Here is a 25,471-nt window from a genome sequence, read left to right as displayed (position 1 = left end):
ATTTGTAGGATTTATGAACTCTTCTTTTTGGAGAATTATGGTTATTGTTGCTTGCAGTATATGTTATAATTCAACAGTTCCTTCAGAACAGAAATGAATGATATAAAAATAGAATTATAAAAAAAAAAGAAGGTCACGAGAACTATTAAAAGAAGGGCATTGTGACAAAAATGTTGTCCAATATACACGAGCAGCAGGGAATTCTCTGCAATTAGGCATTGGGAGAGAACTGCAGCCAAACACAGGAAGACAATAACAAAAACAGTATGATCCATTAAATCCAAAATGTCAGTGGACAGACACATAACTACAGCACCCGCTATTTCCCTTTTTAAACCCGCTATTTCCCTTTTTAAACCAATTAGGTTCTGCTACAGATCTTTCCAATAGGGTGCATGGGAGTTCAGAATATGCGTACTTCTTTATTCTAAATCCCTTGAGTCTTGCCTGGCCAATGCCCGCCTTTTTCCTCTCTCACTTTTTGGATGTTTTGCTTTGACAACAGGAATAGAAGGAGGTATGTCCTCATTATCTGATGAGAGTTTCTCTGACCATTGAGGACCAATTGGCAGACCCCCACCACCAGCAGGCCCTGAAGCACTTTTATCAAAGTGGGATTTTGTCTCTGATCTCTGCCGACGAGGCTGAGCAGACTTCTGAGGGTATAAAAATAGAGCAGGGTCTGGCATAGCTTCCAACTCATCGTAGTTGATCATTTCCTCTCTCTGAAAATAGTCTTTTGACATATCTATACCCAAGGAACAGTCAGGTCGCCAGACACTGTGGTTTTTTTGTACTCTCCTTTTTACTCTTCCTTCATGGTGAGGTTGCTTGACTCCAACAATATCCAGTGGCCGCGATGTCTTCTGGCAGCTGTTTTGCAAGCTTTGCTTCTTTTGCTTGGAGGCATGTAACTGGAAAGATAAGTACGCTGCTGCTTCAGTTTGTTTGTGCAGCTCCGTATTCAATATGGTTACTCTGTGACTTCTTCTCTTTAGCTCCTCTAGGAACCGTCTCTCTTTGTCTCTTAGCTTAGATCTCAAGGCTGCAACTCGATTCTCCCGAAGATAGAGATCTTTTTTCAACTGGAGGGTCAAATGTTCTTTTTCAGTGTACCTGGCTTCCAGAATTCTGCACTTTTCCTCCATTTCAAACTCAAGCTGATCTGGAAAAGCAAATAGAGTTGTTAGGAGCGCATAAACGATCATGCCTTTCCTACTTAATTGAATTTACATAACCTTCAACTGACTTGGGTTGGAATGGTAATTTTTCTGTCATGAAGTGACCAGTTGGTCACATTTTTTAAAACCTTGTCTCAAGAATGAAGTGTTAGTTGCCAAAACCTCTAACTACATTAAAAAAAGTATGTCATATTATTTTTGTGTTGATAAAAGACTTGGATTGGAAACCTATCCAAAGGTGATCTGTTGATAGATCAAAGAAACAAATGAAAAGATCTCAGCGGTGAAGCTTGGACCTTACAAACTAAATGAGTTGTCCAGGAATACATAGGGGCACATATATTAAGACCAGCGTGTTAGACGCCGATCTTAATAAAGCCCTACATTGGCGGTAGACCCACCAAAGTTATGAAGAAGTGACGGCTTCTACATAACTTTGGCGGATCCACCGCTGCTTCTAAATGTAAGACAGCTTCCTAGCTGCCCTCTACCTGGCCACCAAGGTGTTATCATGCTTGGGTCTCTCCTGACTGTCACTGCTGCCTGCCTGCTAGTACCAGTTCCTTAGGGCATGGGCAACATTGTGCTGTAGTGTAGCATTAAAAATCCTAATGCTGGCTAGACAACACAGATACTTTTCCTACTCCCCATGCATACTCCGTTTTTAAATATCTCCAAACTCAAATTTCCCTAATCCATAAAAATAAACAATTGGTATCAGCGTATGTAAAAGTCTGAACTATTAAAATATTGTGATTTATTACCCATGGTAAAATAAAACACAATGACCTAAGAAAAGGAATAAAAATTGATCAAAAACAAAATGCACCCCAAAGTGATAACATTAGAAACTACAGTTTGCGGCTAGAAAACAAGCCCTAACACAGCTCTATCAACAGGAAAATAAGATTTATGAGTGTCAGGGTATGGCAACACAAAGCAATTTTTGTACTTTAAACGTGAAACTATAAATATAAATTTGGCATCAACATAATCATACCCACAGAATAAGGCCCCATTCACATGCCCGTGTTTTTGGTCCGCTTCTGATCCACACTTTTTGCGGATCGGATGCGGACCCATTCGTTTCTATCCGCATCCGTATGTCAGTTCTGCCATCCCGCTAAAAAGATAGAACATGTCCTATTCTTGTCCATTACATGGACAAGTATAAGCATTATTAACATAGGGTAAGACGTGAGGAACGGGAAAATGTGGGATGCACACAGCTGGTATCCCTGTTTTGTGAATCTGCTATTTGCAGTCCGCAAGACGGATACGATCTTGTGCATGAGGCCTAAATGAGGCCATATTTACCACAGAGAGGATACAAAAAAACTAACAAATGAACCCCAAAACAATAGTATTTGAGATATATTTTTTTTTCAACCCCATAAAAACCTGAAAATTATTTAGGACATTTGATGGGAATTATATGGTGCCATTAAAAAAAATACAACTCTTCCTTTTAAACAAATTAGTCCTCGGATCCCCCTTTTGGTGATTATATACAAGACATACAGTCAACAGCACATCTGCTGCAGCAATTCACTGTCCTCAGCGGTCCTGTGCAACCAGCCAGGTGTAGGATCCCTGTGAGTCCAGTAAGCACATAGAGAAGCAGATGAGCTTTTAATATAAATTAAAACTTATCAAACTTTTTGTACTTTTGTTATCAACAAGAGAGACTTGAATATGCGATGACTTAAAACTTGGCTTGCCTGCAGTATCATTCTATTAACCCTGTGAGATGCAGAGTAAACTTAGATTTTGAGCCCTTGGGGGCAAGAAATGATGGGAGTGGTTGCATACTGTTAACAATACTATAGCAACATGTGGATATTGAATCAACTTTTGTGTGTCTTAAGATTGCTCAGTAAGAGCTTCCAGGATTCAAAGGGATTGTTTCACTTCAGCAAGTGGCATTCATCATGTAGAGAAAGTTAGTACAAGGGACTTACTAATGTATTGTGATTCTCCATATTTTAAAACGTAACTTTTATATAGCGATATTAGTAAAATTATTCCCACAAAAACAAATGTTATTTTAGATAGCTGCAAATAAATCTAGCGAAGTATAGATAGGGTATACAGTACTCCGGATACACATATACTACACGTTAGGTCATATGTGGCCACTTATGATTAATACATATTAGGTCATATCCGACCACTCACGATTCAGACGTTCGGTGTTTGTTGACGGATATTCGCAAGATTACCAGATTCCCGGTCGTCTGATGTCTTGTTCGTGCTGGAGATATGGTCCTTCTGGCTGTAGGTATTCCAGGGTTCAAAAGAAGGGATAAATTAGGGTGCAAAAAAAATGGGAGATCTAGCCCTATACAGATAGCTATCCCTGCCTAAAAGTGGAGATGGCCCCCGCCTAAATGCAGAAGTATCACTCCCTATTGGAGCGACCCCACTTATCGACGGCTGTACCCTGGATACTAACCCTAAAAAATTACTCCCAATTGGCAGTCCCAAATCCCGACGCGTTTCCTCTGTCACGATAGTGTGACAGGTTCATCAGGGGATGAAAAAGATGTATAATGGCTTAATAGCCTAGCTAGATGCTGTTGCTGGTCATGCTAGATAAAGCAGACAGTCCAGAGTGGTGCTGGATACTGCTGCCCTTAAATACCCCATAGTTGGTTAAAAATTGCTTACCGGTGTGTATAATTGTTGCACACATCGCGGCGTGCGTTCCACATGGCGCCGGTTTCCTCGTGGGTACATGAGACGCATCAGCGTCATTGGATAGTATACAGGAAGTGTTTCGCCAACTGGCGACGTCACTTCCTGTATGTGAACCGCATCGTGGAACACATCTTCAGTGGCGATTTAGAGTACCGGAAGTGATGATGCTTCCTGTATATGAGACGCACATGGAACGCATCTCCGTCTATTTGAATCCACGAGATACTACACATCCTATGTTTAATACATAAATATAGCACACTTTTGATTTATATATATAAAAGGTACGCTACCAGGCACAGGCACAGTGAAGTATTCTCTCTGGATGTATAATTTGATATGGAACGCCACAATTAAAGATATCAACAACTTATTTTGAGACATATTTGATAGATCTCAATAAGTATATTGATGTTTAGTTATCAAAGGTATTTAACCAACTATCGTCATTCCTGGGGATCAGTATAACAAGGTTGACCATATCTAAAATTATAGGCGGGCAAGGTGATTCAAGGGAATGCTGTCTGTGTATCAATTTGGCAGTCATCATTCAAAGATACCCTATATCACCCTATGATGAATTGTGTTAGACCTCTTGCCTGTGCCTGGTAGCGTACCTTTTATATATATAAATCAAAAGTGCGCTATATTTATGTATTAAACATAGGATGTGTAGTATCTCGTGGATTCAAATAGACGGAGATGCAAAAAACACCGAACGTCTGAATCGTGAGTGGTCGGATATGACCTAATATGTATTAATCATAAGTGGCCACATATGACCTAACGTGTAGTATATGTGTATCCGGAGTACTGTATACCCTATCTATACTTCGCTAGATTTATTTGCAGCTATCTAAAATAACATTTGTTTTTGTGGGAATTATTTTACTAATATCGCTATATAAAAGTTACGTTTTAAAGTAGGTTTAATACTTCAGTGATTTTTTCAGTTTAGATACCTACTCAAATATGCATTTTACATTACTGTGAATTGTTTAACTATGGCTAGCTTTCTAACGGGCCCCATTAACACAGATCAATGGTTGGCAGAAGCATCACAGGTCTTTTCTGAGACAGGCAGTGTCATTGATGAAGCACCAGGCAATTTAAAAACACTATTTAGGGATCTCAATACTTGCTATAGAGAAAATATCAAATCCTGGTGGGAAACCCAGTCCCTGGAGAACTATATCAAGGCAGAGATAGTCCCCAGGGGACTGCGGATTTTTATTACACCAGCCCATAGGTCCCAAACACCAGATTTATTGGGCAAGTGGGAGCAGACACTCACCGAAAGCTCATTGAATCTGATGAGACTGCTATTGGCTGAGGAGAAGGTCACTCTAGAACGTACTTCACTTAAATTGAACGAATTAATCGAACAAACATTAAAATTTAAAAACGATCCTGATTTCCCCCGGAAAGAGAGCAATCTCCAAACATCAATAGAGAACTACCACATCTCCATTAAAGAAAGGAAACATAAGCAATACAAAAAAGATCTCTTAGAATTTAAAGAAAAACGTGCCTATAACCGTGTAGGGGACAAAAGTAAACTCAACACAATAGAAGTATCTTCATCAGAAGTTGAAACCTCTGATACTGACAGATCTACTGACTTCTCGTACAGAGGAAAGCCTAGATTCAGGGGAAACAGAGGACAGAGAGGCCCCAGGGGTAGAAGATGGGGAACCAAAACAGAAACGACCGACAAAATACAGAGGAATTACCTTCCTCTGGATCTTCTGCTTTGTCCTCCAATTTTTTAGAACAAGGGGGAATCCCATACGATCTGAGGGACCGCCCCAAACAAACAAAATAGATGGCAATACCAATGGGAGTAATGGTAGCCAGATTATTAACCTGACTAAAAAACATCTGACTAATATAGAGCTGTCCGTTCTTGCCAGGGGGACGTCCTTCATACCCACCACTAGATATAATTCCTTCTCATGGATCAAAGATATTAATCTTTTTTGTCGTAAACTAAAATGGAAAAAATATTTTAAATCTAACGACGAGGGAGAAAGTCGGAGGTTGGGTATCAATGTGGAGGATGTCCCTCTGGTGAGAACGATGACGGAACTCCTGAGGGAGAGTGACAAAAAACCAGGAGAAGGCCCCCATACAGATTTAAAATTAAAGAGCACAAGACTCCCTCCCCCAATGGAAACAAACAGCATTGATCTGTTTCAAAACATTGTTACCCAGGAATTGGATAAACTGGAAGAAAGACAAGAGAAAAATACTCATATATCCAACCTGGAGCGTAAGGAAATAGAGGCAATGCTTAAAATAGAGAGGGACAAGGACATTATAATCAAGTCCTCCGATAAAGGGGGTAACTTGGTTATAATGGAACATCATGAATATACACATATGTGCTATGCAATTCTTAATGACAAAAAAGGTTATAACATATTGAAAACCGATCCAACATTTAATTTCTCTACCGATCTGGAACTACTACTCCTGGAGGCCCTAGAAGCCAAATTAATATCTAATGATGAGATGAAATTTATGCTCAAATTACACCCACAAATCCCCACCTTTTACACTATACCAAAAGTTCATAAGGGCTTGGTTCCTCTAAAGGGCCGCCCGATAGTGGCCGGCATAAATTCCCTTACACAAAATGTAGGTACTTATATCGACCACATTTTAAGACCCTTTGTTACATCTCTCCCTTCCTATATAAGAGACACATCTGACCTTTTGACAAAAATAGATGGTTTACATCTGGAAGAGGATACCCTACTAGCATCTATCGATGTCGAGGCTTTGTACAGCAACATACCCCATGAATTGGGTTTGATAGCTGTAGAGCACTTTCTAAAAAGTAGGGGGACTCATTATAAAGCGCATAACCAGTTCATACTCGATCTTATGAGTTTTGTCCTACGACATAATTATTTTTTATTTGACTCGAAGTTCTTCCACCAGCTCAGGGGCACAGCTATGGGGAGCGCTTGCGCCCCCACTTATGCTAATTTGTTCCTGGGCTGGTGGGAGGACACGGTGGTATTCACCGAAGGGAGCGTTTGGACACCCAGGATAGCCTTCTGGGGCCGCTATATCGATGACATCCTCGTTTTGTGGAGCGGCCCCAGAGGGCTATTCTCGGATTTTGTAACCGATCTGAATAAAAATCAGATCGGTATGCATTTCACATCGGAGATAAATGAGAAGGGCCTCGCCTTCCTGGATCTGTACATCTCATTGGATAATGGCAATATTAATACAAAAACTTATAGAAAACCTACGGCCACAAATAGCCTACTGAGATGGGAGAGCCACCACCCCTACAACCTAAAGTGTGGTATACCGAAAGGTCAATATTTGAGGATCCGGAGAAACTGTAGCTCTAAAAAAGACTTTTACCATCAAGCTAAGGATCTAAAAAACTGATTCAATGAAAGAGGGTACCCAGATGAACCATTACATAAAGCTTTTAGGTCAGCGGAGAAGGCCACTAGAATAGATTTACTTAATCCCAGGAAAGGCCAAAAAGGAAAAGAGACAGAATCGTTTTTTCGTATAATCGGAACGTATGATGATTGCAACAAAGAGGTCAGGGAAATCCTAAAAAGATACTGGGAAATGCTTCGTTTGGACACTGACATAAGAGACATGCTCCCTTGTTACCCAGCCATTACATATAGAAAAGGAAGATCTCTCGGGGATAGATTCATTCACAGCCATTATACCCCTATCCCTAAACCAGGTACCTGGCTGGATAGAAGACCCCTTGGTACATTTCGTTGCGGTACATGCGTAGCTTGTCCATTTATACATCAAACAAAAAACTTTAAAAGTAACATCACTAACAAGATGTACACAATTAGGGACTTCGCAAACTGCAAAACCTCAGGACTGGTTTACTTGATCAACTGTACCTGCGGATTACAGTACGTAGGAAAAACTAAAAGAGAACTGAGGAGAAGGGTTGGGGACCATTTGGGGGACATTAGGAACAAAAAAGACACAGCCATTGCCCGACACGTCAGAAATTTTCATGAGAATGTAGACAAGGTTATTAATTTCTGCGTGGTAGAGGTGGTACGCCCTTCCCCTCGAGGTGGAGACCTGGATAGGAGGATCCTGCAAAAGGAGGCGGAGTGGACCCACAGATTAAAAACTGTGAGCCCGCTGGGCCTCAATGAGATCCTCTCCTTTGGTTGTTTCATTTAACTATATATATTGCTACTGCCTGTCATAAAAAGAGACTTGTAAGACCTCTGTGTATATGAAAACCTATCCGTTAGAAAATAAGTGATATCTGATCGCAAGAGGTCTAACACAATTCATCATAGGGTGATATAGGGTATATTTGAATGATGACTGCCAAATTGATACACAGACAGCATTCCCTTGAATCACCTTGCCCGCCTATAATTTTAGATATGGTCAACCTTGTTATACTGATCCCCAGGAATGACGATAGTTGGTTAAATACCTTTGATAACTAAACATCAATATACTTATTGAGATCTATCAAATATGTCTCAAAATAAGTTGTTGATATCTTTAATTGTGGCGTTCCATATCAAATTATACATCCAGAGAGAATACTTCACTGTGCCTGTGCCTGGTAGCGTACCTTTATATATATAAATCAAAAGTGCGCTATATTTATGTATTAAACATAGAATGTGTAGTATCTCGTGGATTCAAATAGACGGAGATGCGTTCCATGTGCGTCTCATATACAGGAAGCATCATCACTTCCGGTACTCTAAATCGCCACTGAAGATGCGTTCCACGATGCGGTTCACATACAGGAAGTGACGTCGCCAGTTGGCGAAACACTTCCTGTATACTATCCAATGACGCTGATGCGTCTCATGTACCCACGAGGAAACCGGCGCCATGTGGAACGCACGCCGCGATGTGTGCAACAATTATACACACCGGTAAGCAATTTTTAACCAACTATGGGGTATTTAAGGGCAGCAGTATCCAGCACCACTCTGGACTGTCTGCTTTATCTAGCATGACCAGCAACAGCATCTAGCTAGGCTATTAAGCCATTATACATCTTTTTCATCCCCTGATGAACCTGTCACACTATCGTGACAGAGGAAACGCGTCGGGATTTGGGACTGCCAATTGGGAGTAATTTTTTAGGGTTAGTATCCAGGGTACAGCCGTCGATAAGTGGGGTCGCTCCAATAGGGAGTGATACTTCTGCATTTAGGCGGGGGCCATCTCCACTTTTAGGCAGGGATAGCTATCTGTATAGGGCTAGATCTCCCATTTTTTTGCACCCTAATTTATCCCTTCTTTTGAACCCTGGAATACCTACAGCCGGAAGGACCATATCTCCAGCATGAACAAGACATCAGACGACCGGGAATCTGGTAATCTTGCGAATATCCGTCAACAAACACCGAACGTCTGAATCGTGAGTGGTCGGATATGACCTAATATGTATTAATCATAAGTGGCCACATATGACCTAACGTGTAGTATATGTGTATCCGGAGTACTGTATACCCTATCTATACTTCACTAGATTTATTTGCAGCTATCTAAAATAACATTTGTTTTTGTGGGAATTATTTTACTAATATCGCTATATAAAAGTTACGTTTTAAAGTAGGTTTAATACTTCAGTGATTTTTTCAGTTTAGATACCTACTCAAATATGCATTTTACATTACTGTGAATTGATTCTCCATATTACCTCCTTTGCTGGCTGGATTAATTTTTCCATCCCATTATACACTGCTCGTTTCCATGGTTACGACCACCTGCAATCCAGCAGTGGTGGTCGTGCTTGCACATTATAGGAAAAGACACTGGCCTATCCACACTCCCACGGTCCTGGCCACCAGAGAGGACGGCACTTTTTCCTGTAGTGCGCAAGCACGGCCACCACTGATGGATTGCAGGGTGGTCGTAACCATGGAAATTAGCAGTGCATAATGTGATGAAAAAATGAACCTAGCCAGCAAAAACAGTACATGTCACTACCAGAGCTTTGAGAAGTTCTCACAGCTCTGTGTCTCCACCCCTGCGATGATGTCACTTAGAGCTTGGAGGTGTTCTCACTGTTCTGTTTCTCCGCCCCTGTGATGAGGTCTTTACTCTCAGCTGTTTCTCCTGCAGTTGATTTTCCTGCCTTTAAATCACCCCTCCTCCTGTTGCAGGGCGTGGGTTATATTTCTCATTTCAGTTGTAGCTCTGGCTTGAGTAACTTCACTTGTAAGCTATCAGTTCACTGGACCTGGTTTCTGCTGCAGCAAGCACTCCGGATATTGCCAGCTGTCCTTGGATCCGTCTTCTCTGCGGCTGCATCTCCTTCAGCTAAGTGTGCAGATATTGTTGTTTACCTGATTATTTTCTGACTGGATCTGAGGTGGCCACGGTTCCCTCCATATACTGAGTAGGGCACCGGTGGCCGTGCCCCTTCCACTATTGTAGGGGTTACAGTGGCCATCAGTCTGAGGTACGCGGGCATGCCTCCTTCCACCATTTGGATCCAGGCATGTGCTTTAGCAGCATAGGGAGAGCTTTGAGGGTCTGACAGGGGTCACCCCTTATCTTCCCTAGTTTGGGTCCGGTCAGTAGCTCTTTTCACTGTGTTTGCTCTTGTTACCCTCAAACAGCCGTGACATTATAATCCACCAAAACCGTCCTTTTTTGACATGGATCCGCTTTCTGGCCTGGTTGACCGCATGCAGGGTCTTTCTTTGGAAGTAGCGGATCTCCGTCAATCTATGACTCAGTTACAAGCATTAGGCTCTGCTCCGGCTCATGGAGTCTGTTGCGAGCCAAAGGTCTCACTTCCGGAGACGTTCTCCGGGGGCAGTGAGAATTTTGTTCGCTTCAGAGAGGCATGCAAACTCCATTTTTGCTTGTGTCCCCTTTCCTCTGGTAATGAGGAACAGAGGGTGAGGATTGTCATCTCCCTGCTCAGGGGCAATGCTCAGACTTGGGCTTTTTCGCTGCCATCAGGGGATCCCTCCCTTCGATCCGTGGAAAGATTTTTTGTGGCCCTGGGGCAAATATATGATGACCCGGATCGTGTTGCTCTGGCCGAATCGAACTTACGTGCTTTATGCCAGAACAAACTGTCTGCGGAGCTTTATTGTTCTGAATTTCGGAGATGGGCAGCTGATTCAGGTTGGAATGATGCTGCACTCCGGAGTCAGTTCTGTCATGGTCTCTCAGAGAGATTGAAAGATGCGTTTGCTTTCCATGAGAGACCAACGTCCTTAGAGTCTGCCATGTCATTGGCGGTACGCCTTGACAGACGTCTAAGAGAAAGAAACAAGACCTCTCTGTCCAGCCATTGTCAGTCTTGGGGCAATGGTGCGGACTCATTCAGTGTGCAGGGGCCTCATCCTGTCTCGCTCCCCTCTGAGGAGGAGCCCATGCAGCTAGGCCGACTTGCCCCTGATAAAAGAGGATTTAGTCCTCAGAATATGGTGTGTTTTTGTTGTGGGGGCATAGGTCATTTGGCAAATGTTTGTCCGTCTAGGAGATTCCTGAACTGTACTAAGAGCGATAATAAGAGAAAAACCTCAAGAGGTAGATCATCAAGTTCTACTTCATCTGCTACTTTGGGCAAACTTGATGTGGGAATTGATGCTTTTCCTCTGACCTGCAGTTCCCGTTTTCTCCTGTCTGCCAGGGTGGCGCTAGAGAGCAAAGTCATTTCTTGTGAGATTTTTGTCGATAGTGGAGCGGCCGTCAATCTTATTGACACTCAATTTGTAGCCATGCATGGTTTTCAGGTTTGCACATTGGAAAAGGATATACCTGTTTTTGCCATTGACTCTGCTCCACTCTCGCAGAGATCTCTGAAAGGCATTGTTCACAATATCCGGCTAGCTGTAGGTGACACTCATGTGGAGGAGATATCTTGTTTTGTCCTTAACGGATTGCCTTCTCCTCTAGTTTTGGGGTTACCCTGGCTCACTAGACATAACCCCACCATTGATTGGCAAGGAAGGCAAATAAATGAGTGGAGTGACTTTTGTAGAGAGAATTGTCTCACAGCGACTTTTGCAGAGGTGTCTACTAAAACTGTGCCATCATTTCTCTCTGATTTCTCGGACGTGTTTTCCGAGAGCGGTGTTCAGGAGCTACCTCCTCACCGGGAGTTTGACTGTCCCATTAACCTCATTCCCGGCGCCAAGCTGCCAAAAGCACGCCTCTACAATCTCTCACAACCGGAAAGAATCGCAATGCGAACCTATATCTCCGAGAGTCTCGAGAAGGGGCATATTCGTCCCTCAAAGTCACCTGTTGCCGCGGGTTTTTTTTTTGTTAAAAAAAAAGATGGCTCTCTGAGACCTTGCTTAGATTTTAGGGAGCTGAACCGTATCACGATTCGCGATCCCTATCCCCTTCCTCTGATCCCGGACCTCTTCAACCAAATTGTTGGAGCCAAGGTGTTTTCCAAATTGGATCTGAGAGGCGCGTACAACCTGGTCAGGGTCAGAGAGGGGGATGAATGGAAAACGGCTTTTAATACCCCTAACGGGCATTTCGAGAATCTCGTTATGCCTTTCGGCCTGATGAATGCTCCGGCCGTCTTTCAGCATTTTGTTAATAGTATTTTCTACCACTTAATGGGGAAATTTGTTTTGGTGTATCTTGACGATATTTTGATTTTTTCCCCTGATGTTCAGACCCATCAGGATCATCTTTTTCAGGTTCTGCAGATACTGCGGGAGAATAAACTGTATGCCAAGCTAGAGAAATGTCTTTTTATGGTATCGGAGATTCAATTTCTTGGTTTTCTCCTCTCTGCTTCTGGTTTTCGCATGGATCCTGAGAAGGTCCGTGCTGTACTTGAGTGGGAGCTTCCTGAGAATCAGAAGGCATTGATGCGCTTTCTGGGTTTTGCTAACTACTACAGAAAGTTCATTTTGAATTATTCCTCTGTTGTCAAACCCCTTACTGACATGACAAAAAAGGGGGCGGATTTTTCCTCTTGGTCGGAGGAGGCGCTTGCAGCCTTTTCTAAGATTAAAGAGAGTTTTGCGTCTGCTCCCATCTTGGTGCATCCCGATGTTTCCTTACCTTTTATTGTTGAGGTGGATGCTTCCGAGGTGGGTGTGGGTGCAGTTTTGTCCCAGGGCCCTTCTCCTGCCAAATGGCGACCCTGTGCCTTTTTCTCTAAAAAACTCTCCCCGGCAGAGAGAAACTATGATGTGGGAGATAGGGAGTTGTTGGCCATCAAGTTGGCTTTCGAGGAATGGCGTCATTGGTTGGAGGGGGCCAGGCACCCTGTCACCGTTTTTACCGACCATAAGAATCTGGCATACTTGGAGTCGGCCAGGCGTATGAATCCGAGACAGGCCAGATGGTCTCTGTTCTTCTCCAGATTCAATTTTGTCGTTACATTCCGCCCTGGGATCAAAAATGTGAAGGCTGATGCTCTCTCTCGCTGTTTTCCGGGAGGAGGAAACTCCGAGGACCCGGGTCCCATTTTGGCGGAGGGGGTAGTTGTTTCTGCTCTTTATTCCGATTTGGAGGCCGAGGTCCAGGCTGCCCAGACTGAGGCACCTGCCCGTTGTCCTTCCGGGAAGTTGTTTGTGCCTCCTGAGCTACGTCACAAACTCTTTAAGGAGCATCATGATACGGTTCTTGCTGGTCACCCCGGGAGTAGAGCCACGGTTGATCTCATTGCTCGGAGATTTTGGTGGCCGGCTCTTCGTAAGTCGGTGGAGGGTTTTGTGGCTGCTTGTGAGACGTGCGCTCGCGCTAAGGTCCCTCGTTCACGACCTTCAGGTTCCCTTCTCCCGTTACCCATACCTTCCCGTCCTTGGACACACCTGTCCATGGACTTTATCACGGATCTTCCTCGTTCCTCGGGGAAGTCGGTGATCCTGGTGGTCGTGGACCGTTTTAGCAAGATGGCTCATTTCGTTCCTTTCCCTGGTTTACCCAATGCTAAAACGTTGGCGCAAGCTTTTATCGACCATATTGTTAAATTGCATGGCATTCCCTCTGATATTGTTTCCGATAGAGGCTCGCAGTTTGTGTCCAGGTTCTGGAAGGCTTTCTGTTCTCGCCTGGGGGTTCGGCTGTCCTTCTCTTCTGCTTTTCACCCGCAGTCGAATGGTCAGACTGAGCGCCTCAATCAGAATCTGGAGACATATTTGCGCTGTTTTGTGGCAGAGAACCAGGAGGATTGGTGTTCTTTTCTCCCTCTTGCTGAGTTTGCTTTGAACAACCGTCGTCAGGAATCTTCTGATAAGTCACCATTCTTTGGTGCATATGGGTTCCATCCGCAGTTTGGGACATTCTCGGGAGGGGCTCTTTCGGGTTTACCTGAGGAGGAGAGATTTTCCTCGTCTTTGTCTACCATTTGGCAAAAGATTCAGAGTAATCTTAGAAAGATGAGTGAGAAGTATAAGCGTGTGGCTGATAAGAGACGTGTGCCTGGTCCGGACCTGAATGTGGGTGATCTGGTGTGGTTGTCTACTAAAAATATTAAACTGAAGGTTCCCTCCTGGAAATTGGGTCCCAAGTTTATTGGGCCTTATAAAATTTTGTCAGTCATCAATCCGGTTGCCTTCCGTCTTGATCTTCCACGGGTTTGGAAGATACATAATGTATTTCACAGATCTCTCTTAAAACCATATGTCCAGCCCCCGGTACCCTCCTCTTTGCCTCCTCCTCCGATTTTGGTTGATGGCAATCTGGAGTTTGAGGTTTCCAGAATTGTGGACTCTCGCATTGTCCGCGGTTCTCTTCAGTACCTCGTTCATTGGAAGGGTTATGGTCCTGAGGAGAGGATGTGGGTTCCGGTGTCGGACATTAAAGCCACTCGCCTCATCAGGGCATTTCATAGGGCTCATCCTGGGAAGGTGAGTCCTGGGTGTCCGGAGTCCACCCGTAGAGGGGGGGGTACTGTCACTACCAGAGCTTTGAGAAGTTCTCACAGCTCTGTGTCTCCACCCCTGCGATGATGTCACTTAGAGCTTGGAGGTGTTCTCACTGTTCTGTTTCTCCGCCCCTGTGATGAGGTCTTTACTCTCAGCTGTTTCTCCTGCAGTTGATTTTCCTGCCTTTAAATCACCCCTCCTCCTGTTGCAGGGCGTGGATTATATTTCTCATTTCAGTTGTAGCTCTGGCTTGAGTAACTTCACTTGTAAGCTATCAGTTCACTGGACCTGGTTTCTGCTGCAGCAAGCACTCCGGATATTGCCAGCTGTCCTTGGATCCGTCTTCTCTGCGGCTGCATCTCCTTCAGCTAAGTGTGCAGATATTGTTGTTTTCCTGATTATTTTCTGACTGGATCTGAGGTGGCCACGGTTCCCTCCATATACTGAGTAGGGCACCGGTGGCCGTGCCCCTTCCACTATTGTAGGGGTTACAGTGGCCATCAGTCTGAGGTACGCGGGCATGCCTCCTTCCACCATTTGGATCCAGGCATGTGCTTTAGCAGCATAGGGAGAGCTTTGAGGGTCTGACAGGGGTCACCCCTTATCTTCCCTAGTTTGGGTCCGGTCAGTAGCTCTTTTCACTGTGTTTGCTCTTGTTACCCTCAAACAGCCGTGACAGTACATTAGTAAGTGGCTTGTATTCCTCTAAATAATAAATGCCATTTTCTGAAGTCACACAACCCCTTTAATCTGCTGACATAAATCTTCTCATACAGCTGGCACAACACTAAGTGGCAGCAAAGCACAGCACATTAGAGAACTTCCTAGTGTGCAGACCAAGAACCTGGTGCACATAGTAAACCACCCGAGAACTCGGACACTCACATGTAATGTACATCTTTAACTATGCATGATGTGCATTAAAGTGCTGCTCCACTTTTCAGACACATTAATTGAAACATTAGGGAGCTGTATTATCAGAAATTCTAAAAAAAGGTAGCCACATAAAGACAGACAGTATGCAGTACCCCAGAAGGAATAGTGCAATGGTTTAATAGTTAGTGCAATGTTTTAGAGTTAAGTGTTGTGATTTATTATGTTTATGTACTGTAAGGGATCGCCTCTTATTTGGGGGTCATTCTCACAGATACGCCTTTAGGACACCAAGTTTCAGGTCCAAACAGTGTATTTATTGTTCAACACCAGGCTCTAACTAAACATAAAGTTTCCTGACTCACCTAGGTCCCAGTTAACACCCTGTGAACTCGTGCGGCTTTGTCAGCCAATGTCCCACAGCCTCCTGGCTGTACAGAGCACAGTACGCCCACTGTCTCCAGTTCAGTATTTCTTGTGGGGGATTGGGGCTCAGTAGTCTGCCTGACTATGGCCCTGCGACCCTCCCAGGCGTCGCTGCGTCCCCCAACTCCAGGCTATCGCCCAGCTTTGTGGTCCCTCAGCCTTGCCCAGCTGAGACCACACAGACAGAGCCTCTAGGCCTCTGTCCACAGGTACCACACTCCCCCCTTTCTGACACTCTGGGAGGTGCTTTGTGCTAGGCTGATTACCTCCAGCTTCTCTCACCTGTGGTGGAACAGGGGTGTGGACCGAACTATCCACCCCTTCCTTGCCTCTAACCTGAGTGAGACCTGTCACTGTCTCACATATCCCCCCCTTTGTTCAAGCCCGTGAGGGTGAACACCTGCATAACCACGGGAGGCTGGTGAGAGGGTATCGACCTGGCCTGGACGTGGGGAACAGCCACCCACCCTGCTCTTTGGCTGCTCCCAATAAGAACCGGCCCAGATTGGCTTTAAAGCCACACTAAGTAACCCAGTGTCAGCGAGCACTAGCTGCCGCTGACACAGAAAATTACCGGTTCTTATTTCACCGAGGCCAGGAACCTCGGTGACACATACCTTCCCTTTGTTCTGCCAGACCCACGCCATCAGAGCTTGGTTTATCACCAAAACCAACATCTTGCCTAACCGAAACTGCCTAAGGGCCTCATGTGCCCATCTCATGGCCAGATACTCTTTTTTTACTCTTTCCCGAGTGATGATGCGCTGTCGTATATTTGGATCTCTCTCTCTTTTTAGATCCTCTGGCTCCTGTACATGCGCCTCACGTCCTTTCTGGGACTGCTGCAGCTCTTGCCTGAACTGTTCCCAGTCATGGTCATATCCCGAGACTTTCTCCTTTGCTTTGCAGGGCTCCTTCAGCAGAGCATGCTTGCCCCTACTCGCTTCTTTTAAGTGCATCTGGGTCACTTCTTCCTTCTTTCCAACAGTAGTTACCCCAGCTACTATGGCAGTTTTAGAGACCTCTGCTTCTTTAGCGGCTTTTTCCACTTCGGCCGCGGCTCCCTTTGGCTTAACTTTGGCCTCTGTAGAACCTGGGGCCTTCATGTCAACCAACATATCGGCCTTGACTTTTTCAGTCTTTGTCTTCTTGAAGTCTCCAGTGTCTTTGACCGCCTTCTCATCCTTCTCGGACATGGCACCATACACTTGCCCTGTTAACCCCTCCCCCTCTTTCTCATTGAGGCAGGAGGCACCAGGGTCTTCAGCAGACTCCTTGTCTTCTTTTATTTTCTCCAGAGGCTCACCCAGGACCCTGTTCTCATTTTGTGGAGGAGTCAGGAGATACAGGCCATTGTAATAGCCCGGATCCGAAAACTGATCGTTCACCTCCTTGTACTTCTTCCCCAGCAGCCTGCTGGCTATTTGGAAGGTCTTGTATGCAGAGGGGACATCTTCCAGGCCTAGGCTACACGCTACCACGGGTCTGTGGTCTTCGGCATCCACATCAGCCCCATCAACTGGTTAAGCAGAAGCATCTTCCATCTTCTCTGCCACAGCCAGCACCACAGTGCCACCCTCTCCAGTCCCATTTTTAACAGGCTCTGGCTTCTTGACGTCTTCCAGAGAACTCACCTCTTCAGGTTTCTCACCTTCTACCTGCTGCTCGAGAGCACACTTAGATTTCTCCAACTCATCTTTTAAGCTCATGAGATTTTCAGTCTCTGCTCTGAGTTGCTTGTTCAGCCTCTCCAATTCAGCATGCTCCTCAAGCGCTTCTTCCAGGGCTTTAGCCAAGGAGAGGGCCTTGGTCTCCTTTTCCCAAGCATCAGTCTCTGTTTGGTCACTTTTTTCACCATATCGAGCAGAGATGCATTTCTCTTCAGCTAGGAGCCAGTCACACTTCTCCTGTTTCTTCGCTGGATTAGACATAACTTGCTTCTGGTGGTCCAGGTCCACCATCAGATCATCCAATCCTCGCTGAAGTTTGTTCTTTGTTTTCTCCACATTTTTGTAAGTCACACCCTGTTTCTCCAGGCGCTGAACCACCAACTCCATGTTTTTCAGCAGTTTCTTTTCAGCTTTTTGCACAAGCTTGTGGGAAGTGCCCCGCTTTTTGGCCTCCGGTTCCAGCTGCTCCTTGCTCGGCTCTGCTGCAGCAGATGTAGGAGTATCACCGTTCTCTTTCTTTGCCCTTTCTGAAATTTTCTTCAGTTGCTCTGTGAAGACAGCTAGTCCCGTCTCTAACGTTTCTAGGGAGCGTGAGGAGAGAGAGAGATCATCCTCCTGTTTGCAGCTGTACTGTCGTGTCAGGTCACCTACAACTGTCTGGATATGGGCTTCAGAACCTAGGCTGATGTCACCCGACTTAATTCCCATCTCGTCAGATATAACTGTCTGGTCGCTACTAGTAACCACCTTTGTTTCGCAGGACCTTGACATGGTAGCTTCACTCTCTGAGTCGGTCACAGCACATACGTCACCTATACCGCTGGTGTCATTATTAATTCTGACCTCTAGGGGCACCGATGAGCTAATCCCCACCTGGGACACTTCCTTAGTAACCGACCAACATTGTGGAGACTGCATTTCCACCTCTGGTACGTGCGGTACACCCTCTAACCCGATCATATTTTCCTGCACCTTCAAACACTGAGCTGGAGCTGGGCTTTGCTCCACACTACTATTATGCATGTCTTCAAACCTTTTGATTACGTCATATCGCGCTTCATGAAACATAGCAGATGCAGAAAATAAAGTTTCATCATCATTTACATTTTTACCACCAGGGGGCGCTTCTCCCCTGACCACAACCTGCAACGGAAAAGTTATATCACTGTCACCACATATTTCATATGACATCATATTTTCCTTATGCATTTCCGCACTTTTGTCTCTAGGACTCCGGACACAGTCGCAGGGAAGATATGCACTCCTGAGAACCGCACCGCTCTCCACCTCTTTGTCTTCCTGACGGTTGCCCTTGGCAACGGCATATCTTTGCCTCTTATCAGGAACTCCGCTCCACAACAGCCCAAACAACGGAAAGTCCTTGCCCAGTACAAATTCCACTTCCAGTGTCTCACATTTTAACAGCTCCCATTGCACAGAGCCATAGTCCGTCACAAAGGTCAGTGACACCGTAGTTTTTGTCTCTGGCCCCCTTGTTACAAAGTCCAGAATTTCAGGCAGGACCCGAGACACTTGCTGGCGGGAGTCTAGAATGACCCCCAGCGGGATTCCCCCAATCACCAACTTGCAGGATCTTTCTGTACAGGGTCCATACAATGTTGAGAACCCATTTCTCAAGGCCAGCTGCAACTGTGACTCCAAAGCCTCTCGCTCTGAATTCGCCAATTCATTTTTAGTGTAGCCAATTGCTACGGCCATGTCTTCTGCCTGCTGTATGCGCCAGCGCTGCCGGATGTACTCTTCCCCGAGACCCATGGTAGCAGGAAAAGCTTTCAGCCACAAGTCCACTTTTGCTGGGCTACTGGCCCTTTAATTCACTGCAGTTTTACTTGCACCACAGCAAAATAGTTCACACTCTTATGAGCAGCACCTGCTCCACTGGACAAAAAAAAACTTCCGTTCCTTTAACGCCATACACGGCAAAAAACTGCTTTTAGCAGCACCTGCAGTCTCCGCGTTGCCCCTAGCAACCGACCGTTGCCCTTCTCTCATGGACAACTTGCCCGCATCCGACACCAATTGTAAGGGATCGCCTCTTATTTGGGGGTCATTCTCACAGATACGCCTTTAGGACACCAAGTTTCAGGTCCAAACAGTGTATTTATTGTTCAACACAAGCAACAATAAAATGACAAAATAATAAACACTCGTCCGTCCAGGCTCTAACTAAACATAAAGTTTCCTGACTCACCTAGGTCCCAGTTCACACCCTGTGAACTCGTGCGGCTTTGTCAGCCAATGTCCCACAGCCTCCTGGCTGTACAGAGCACAGTACGCCCACTGTCTCCAGTTCAGTATTTCTTGTGGGGGATTGGGGCTCAGTAGTCTGCCTGACTATGGCCCTGCGACCCTCCCAGGCGTCGCTGCGTCCCCCAACTCCAGGCTATCGCCCAGCTTTGTGGTCCCTCAGCCTTGCCCAGCTGAGACCACACAGACAGAGCCTCTAGGCCTCTGTCCACAGGTACCACACTCCCCCCTTTCTGACACTCTGGGAGGTGCTTTGTGCTAGGCTGATTACCTCCAGCTTCTCTCACCTGTGGTGGAACAGGGGTGTGGACCGAACTATCCACCCCTTCCTTGCCTCTAACCTGAGTGAGACCTGTCACTGTCTCACAGTACTCAATAGCAATGTATAAGGCACCCAGTTATCATATTGGCAGACTGTTTAGGTTACCAGGGTGATGGACCTGGTCCACCCCCTGGTTACTGAGTGTAATCTGAGCTGAACAAAAGACAAGACCTACATGTCCTAGCTCCAGAGACCTAGGTTCAGAGAATCTTTGTCTCGGAGACTTCGACTGCCACAGAAGCAACTCTACAAGTATTCTTGAAAGGAGATAAGAAGGTCCAAAGCCTACCAGAAGTGCATTCAAACAGCAAGGTATTATGCTTGTTTCTGGCAAAGAGACTTTTCTGCTGTTGTAGTACCATTTCACTGCAACACCTGTTAAAAAGGCCCCACCATTTATGCTGTTGTTGCCTATGGCAACCAACAATCAGAATTTACCACTGATCCCAGCTTGTACCACTGGAAAAACATGGGTGGAAATCTGTGTGGTGTGCTGTTTTGTCAGTCTCATGTGGATGCTGACGAAGATGTATACAAGTGTAGATACTGTGCGGGGTTGGACAGTCAATGCCTACAGGAAGTCTTTCATTAGGGGATTATCATGCAGGCGAAGAACCTGCTGGGTCCGCAACAAACGGGCATCAGGCACTCTGCATCATTAAACCCCACTACTATTATGGAAATGATTATGACCCAACTCTGGCTATGTGGTAAACCTACACCACAAGTGCCCCTGACTACTTCAGTAGTGGGACTGAGAAGAGCCGACCCATGGTCATTATCATCATTGCCATTATCAGAACTCCCGGGGCCTACTTCTATTATTGCAGTACAGCCAGTGGCATAGCTAGAAATGACTGGGCCCCACAGCAAATTTTTGAATGGGGCCCCCCTCCCCCAGTAATTTTTTTGCAACCCCTTCCTTTCATGCCGCTCCTATTCCTGTGGATAGTAAAGATCGCTCTCTCAGACCAGGCCCGGCAGCTGTTCCATCCATTTTCTACACTGTCTATACTGTCACTGTATATAATTTCATTGTGTAATACTGTTGAGGGGGCCCTGACAAAATCTTTTAGTCCTCCTCCTCCTGGATGGGCCCCTTCTGGGTCAGGACCCCTGAGTACAGCCTGAACCTGCCAAAAGAGAGCACTGCCCTGATGTGAGTGGGGAAAAAGGAGGACTGTCCTATGGGAGCTCATAGTGCTGGGATATTGTTATTTATGGATTGGGCATACCCAGCATTACTACACTTGAATTTTTTAGGACAATTGATCAGCAACAATTTGCTATACAACCCGCCCTAGGACCCGGCACACAAGTACAGATTCTGCTTCCCGATCACGTGGGACGCCACGTGGGACGCCATCTGAATCCGGCCGGCAGAGACAGTGGGGAAACTGAGTCATCGCAGCACCGATCCTACAAGTGGTAAAGTAACGCCAACAAATATCTATGTGATTACAATATAGCATGGCACATTTGTCCTAACAAGCTGATTATGCCGAAATAAGGACCATTGAGAGCATATTGGCCAATTAGAGCTCTATGTATTTGTCTGCTTAATAACACTGGAATCGCTTACTAACAGTCAGTGTTTGGTCAGTGATTTCCATCAGTGATTTTGAGCCAAAACCAGGTGCAGCTCTAAACATAGAACAGATCTTTTCCTTTCCTATGTCTGTGGAGGCTCCAATCCTGGTTTCGTCTCATAGTCACTGATGGAAAACACTGACCAAAACACTAACGTGTGAATCAGGCCTTAAAGTGGAGGTTCTTGACACACTCGTCTGTGGCCTGAATGAAACACTGAATGCAAGATGCCATAGAATATGTTGTCCGCCTGACTACAGTTGTAGTCATGTGCCCGAATCTGCTTTGCCAAAAAACTGTTATCTAATCACTGGCATTCCATTCCAGCGACAAGGGTCTTTTGGGGTTCAGAAGTAGGACTTCCCATCTGTCATCATGTGAACTACTTCAGCAATTCACTGGCTTTAGCAGCAGGGCCGGTTCCAGGTTCATGTAGGCCCTTGAGCGATAAATCTCAATGGGCCCCCTTGTGGCATTTGTCAAATGTCACCACGGCATCTGAGGGCGTTAAAAAATGGAAGCGCAGTCTTCCTGCTCAGACGCGACTTCCCCCAGCAGAGATTAGGGAAAGCACCCTGTTCTAATAATGAGCAGCAGCCTGTACTAGGCTTCCCGTCTCATTGTTAGTATATCCCAGTTCAGGCCACTAGGTTGCAGCATTAAACTGTGATATAGGGATTTCTACAGAGAATAATGGAGCAAGTTCCATTATTATGTATAAGTTGCAATCTGATGAAAAGTAATTTAAAAAAAGTTTTGAAAATATAAAAAAAAGTAAAACTTAAAATCACCCAACTTTCCCCAAAATAAAAATGAACAAAAAAAAGACTAACATTATGGACATCGTCGCATGCGAAAACACCCATACTATTAAAATATGAAAAAAAAGTTAGCCCATATGGTGAAGGATATGTAACAGAAAAAAATAAAAAAGGCTGATTTGACATTTTTTCATCACTTTATCTCCCAAGAGTCATACACACCGCAAAATGGTATTGTCAAAAAAGACAGATTTCCCTCAAATGAGCCCCCACACATCTCCATAGACATAACTATAAAAAAAAGTTATGGGGGTCACCGGGGAGCAGGGGTTCTGTTAGGGTTGACACCTTTCCCAGCAAAAAATAATAGTTACACAAAATAAAAAGGTTGGTGTGTCTATTTAGCCTCTATTTTTGAAATGATTCTGCTGGGATTCAAATTCACAGCCTTCTACATTAAAGTCAAGAACCTCAACCACTGGGCTATAGAGCTTCATGTTAACATGCTGTTCATATATTTTGGCTAAAAACCTAAGTAGTAGTTTCCCACATATTATGCATTAATATATAACAGAAGCATGATTATAAATATCTATATTATCTATTAATTATATATATATGTAAGTATATATATATATATATATATATATATATATATATGTATTTTAGTAATTACACATTTATTTAGTGCCATAAATTTTTTTACAATTACAAAAAAATAAAAAATAAATTGACTTCTGCTGTATAGGAAAACCTAATACATGAGAAACTACTGTGAGGTTTTTCTAGCACAGTTTAGAATTGAGCTCCATAGCTCAGTGGTTAGGGCTCTTGTATCTAATGTAGAAGATTAGAGGCTAAATTAGACCTAAATACACTCGGTGTCTTCAAGCATACTGACAATGCTTGGGGATACCCCCTTCATGTTAATAGCACTGACTCCATATATGGACATAGCCATATACTGGGGGATTCCCCGTACAGCCATCTTCAGTAGGACTGGGGGATTCCCTGTACAGCCATCTTCCACATAGACCTGAGTGGGCCCCCTAGGAGCAGTGGGCCCAGGTTCGCCAGGTGCTGACGCTGGCCCTGTTTAGTAGTCATGTACCACTTGGGAACACGTCACCACTGAATCAAGTGAATGGCTGCAGTGGTTCATATAATGACGGGTAGGACTTCACACTTTTGGTCCACAGGAAATCAGTGTCAATGACTAGGTAAGGCTGTGTTCACATCACATTTTTGTCCTACATTTACAGTATGCACATGCTGTCATTAACACCATAGGGTTCTAGTGTAAAAAAAATTACTAAAGTGTACATGTATGATGTGACGGAAAAATGAATCCAGTCAGCAAAAGAAAGCAATATGGACAATCACAATACATTAGTAAGTGCCTTGTATTAACTTTCTCTATATGATAATTGCCATTTGCTGAAGTGAGACAACCCCTTTAAGGCTAGGTTTTCATAGTGACCGTTGGTCGCACAACATTAATATCAGTATGACAGGTTACTGTGAACATTGTGCATACTCAAAATTTCCCCATAGGGAAACACTGGGATCACATGATGGATGCAGTTAGTGTTGAGCAACTAAAAATGATGACTTCCAATGAATTTCTAGTTCCTTCCCCCCCACCCATGCCAGGCTCTCATTTTGTAATGTTTAGGATTACCAATCGAGGCGTTCCCCAGATCCCTATCAGCTTATGAAACCTTGTATGTAATACAGTAATTGGAGGTCATTTACCAAAGCTTAACACCAGGTTTTAAGCCAAGTGAGTGTTCTGAATAAAGGACCATCTTTTTGCCCCACCACCTCTTTGAATTGGTTTGAGTTAGATGCTGATTTATGTGCATTTTTTCGCAGAATTAAACTAAAGGTCTGGTTTAACAACAAGGCACGGATTGCGACGCCCCAGGCTAGCGAGTTCTCCCTGGGATGTCTCGATCTTTCCTTAAAAAGCAATTTTTCTCTGTGTGTTAATGAACCTGCTGTTGATGCATACATTATGGCTGTGAGGTCTGAAATAGCTGCTTACAAATCTAGGTGTGACAATAGTGCATTCAAGCATCCAAACCTATCTAGGTTGGAGGTTGAGGCACTAGACCAATTGAGGAATGACCCCCTTTTGACAGTGAAACCCGCTGACAAAGGGGGTGCAGTAGTTATCATGGATACCACTAAATATGTAGCAGAGGTCCAACGTCAACTTGATGATGCGGAGGTGTACTCTGTTCTTCAAGCTGATCCCAAGTTTGATATCGCAAGCAGTGTTTGATGGACGCAGTCATGGCGGGCATTATTGACGAAGATTTGTGCGAATTTCTCACAGTTGACCATCCGGTCACACCTGTCATATGTATACTTCCTAAAGTGCACAAATCTTTGATTGACCCTCCTGGTCGCCCGATTGTGTCCAGTTTAGACTCTGTCTTTAGCAGAATTGTGGTTTTTCTAGACAAAGTTTTGTGCAACTTTGCAACTGGAGCTGAGTCGTATATACAGGATACGACTGGCATTCTAGGCAAGTTGGAAATGATTGATTTTACTGATATACAGAGTATATGTCTTGCATTGTTCGATGTGACATCTTTGTATACTTCCATTGACCAAGACTTGGGCATTTTGGCCATCAAACGTATGCTAGATATGTCTTCCCTCACTGCACCTGAAAATGCATTTATTATTGATTTATTGGAAATCATTTTGAGATATAACTACTTCGTCTTCCAGGATGTCTTCTACAAACAAAAAAAGAGGTGTGGCCATGGGGTTGAACGTAGCACTGACCTACGCCAATATTTTTATGAGGTGTTTTGAG

General features: G+C 44.6%; 1 protein-coding gene across 1 annotated transcript in view; it reads right to left on the bottom strand.

Annotated features, from left to right (window-relative positions):
- Positions 1–422: 422 nt before the first annotated feature.
- The window catches only part of CCDC92B (coiled-coil domain containing 92B), a 117,765-nt gene continuing 92,716 nt past the window's right edge, over positions 423–25,471 (bottom strand). Inside the window, exon 3 of the mRNA XM_044287962.1 lies at positions 423–1,165. Coding sequence (XP_044143897.1) covers positions 423–1,165 — 743 coding nt within the window. The remainder of the gene's footprint in view (positions 1,166–25,471) is intronic.

This window comes from Bufo gargarizans, chromosome 3 (assembly GCF_014858855.1).
Source record: "Bufo gargarizans isolate SCDJY-AF-19 chromosome 3, ASM1485885v1, whole genome shotgun sequence".
Taxonomy (NCBI): Eukaryota; Metazoa; Chordata; class Amphibia; order Anura; family Bufonidae; genus Bufo; species Bufo gargarizans.
This window is presented reverse-complemented; position numbering and strand designations above follow the sequence as displayed.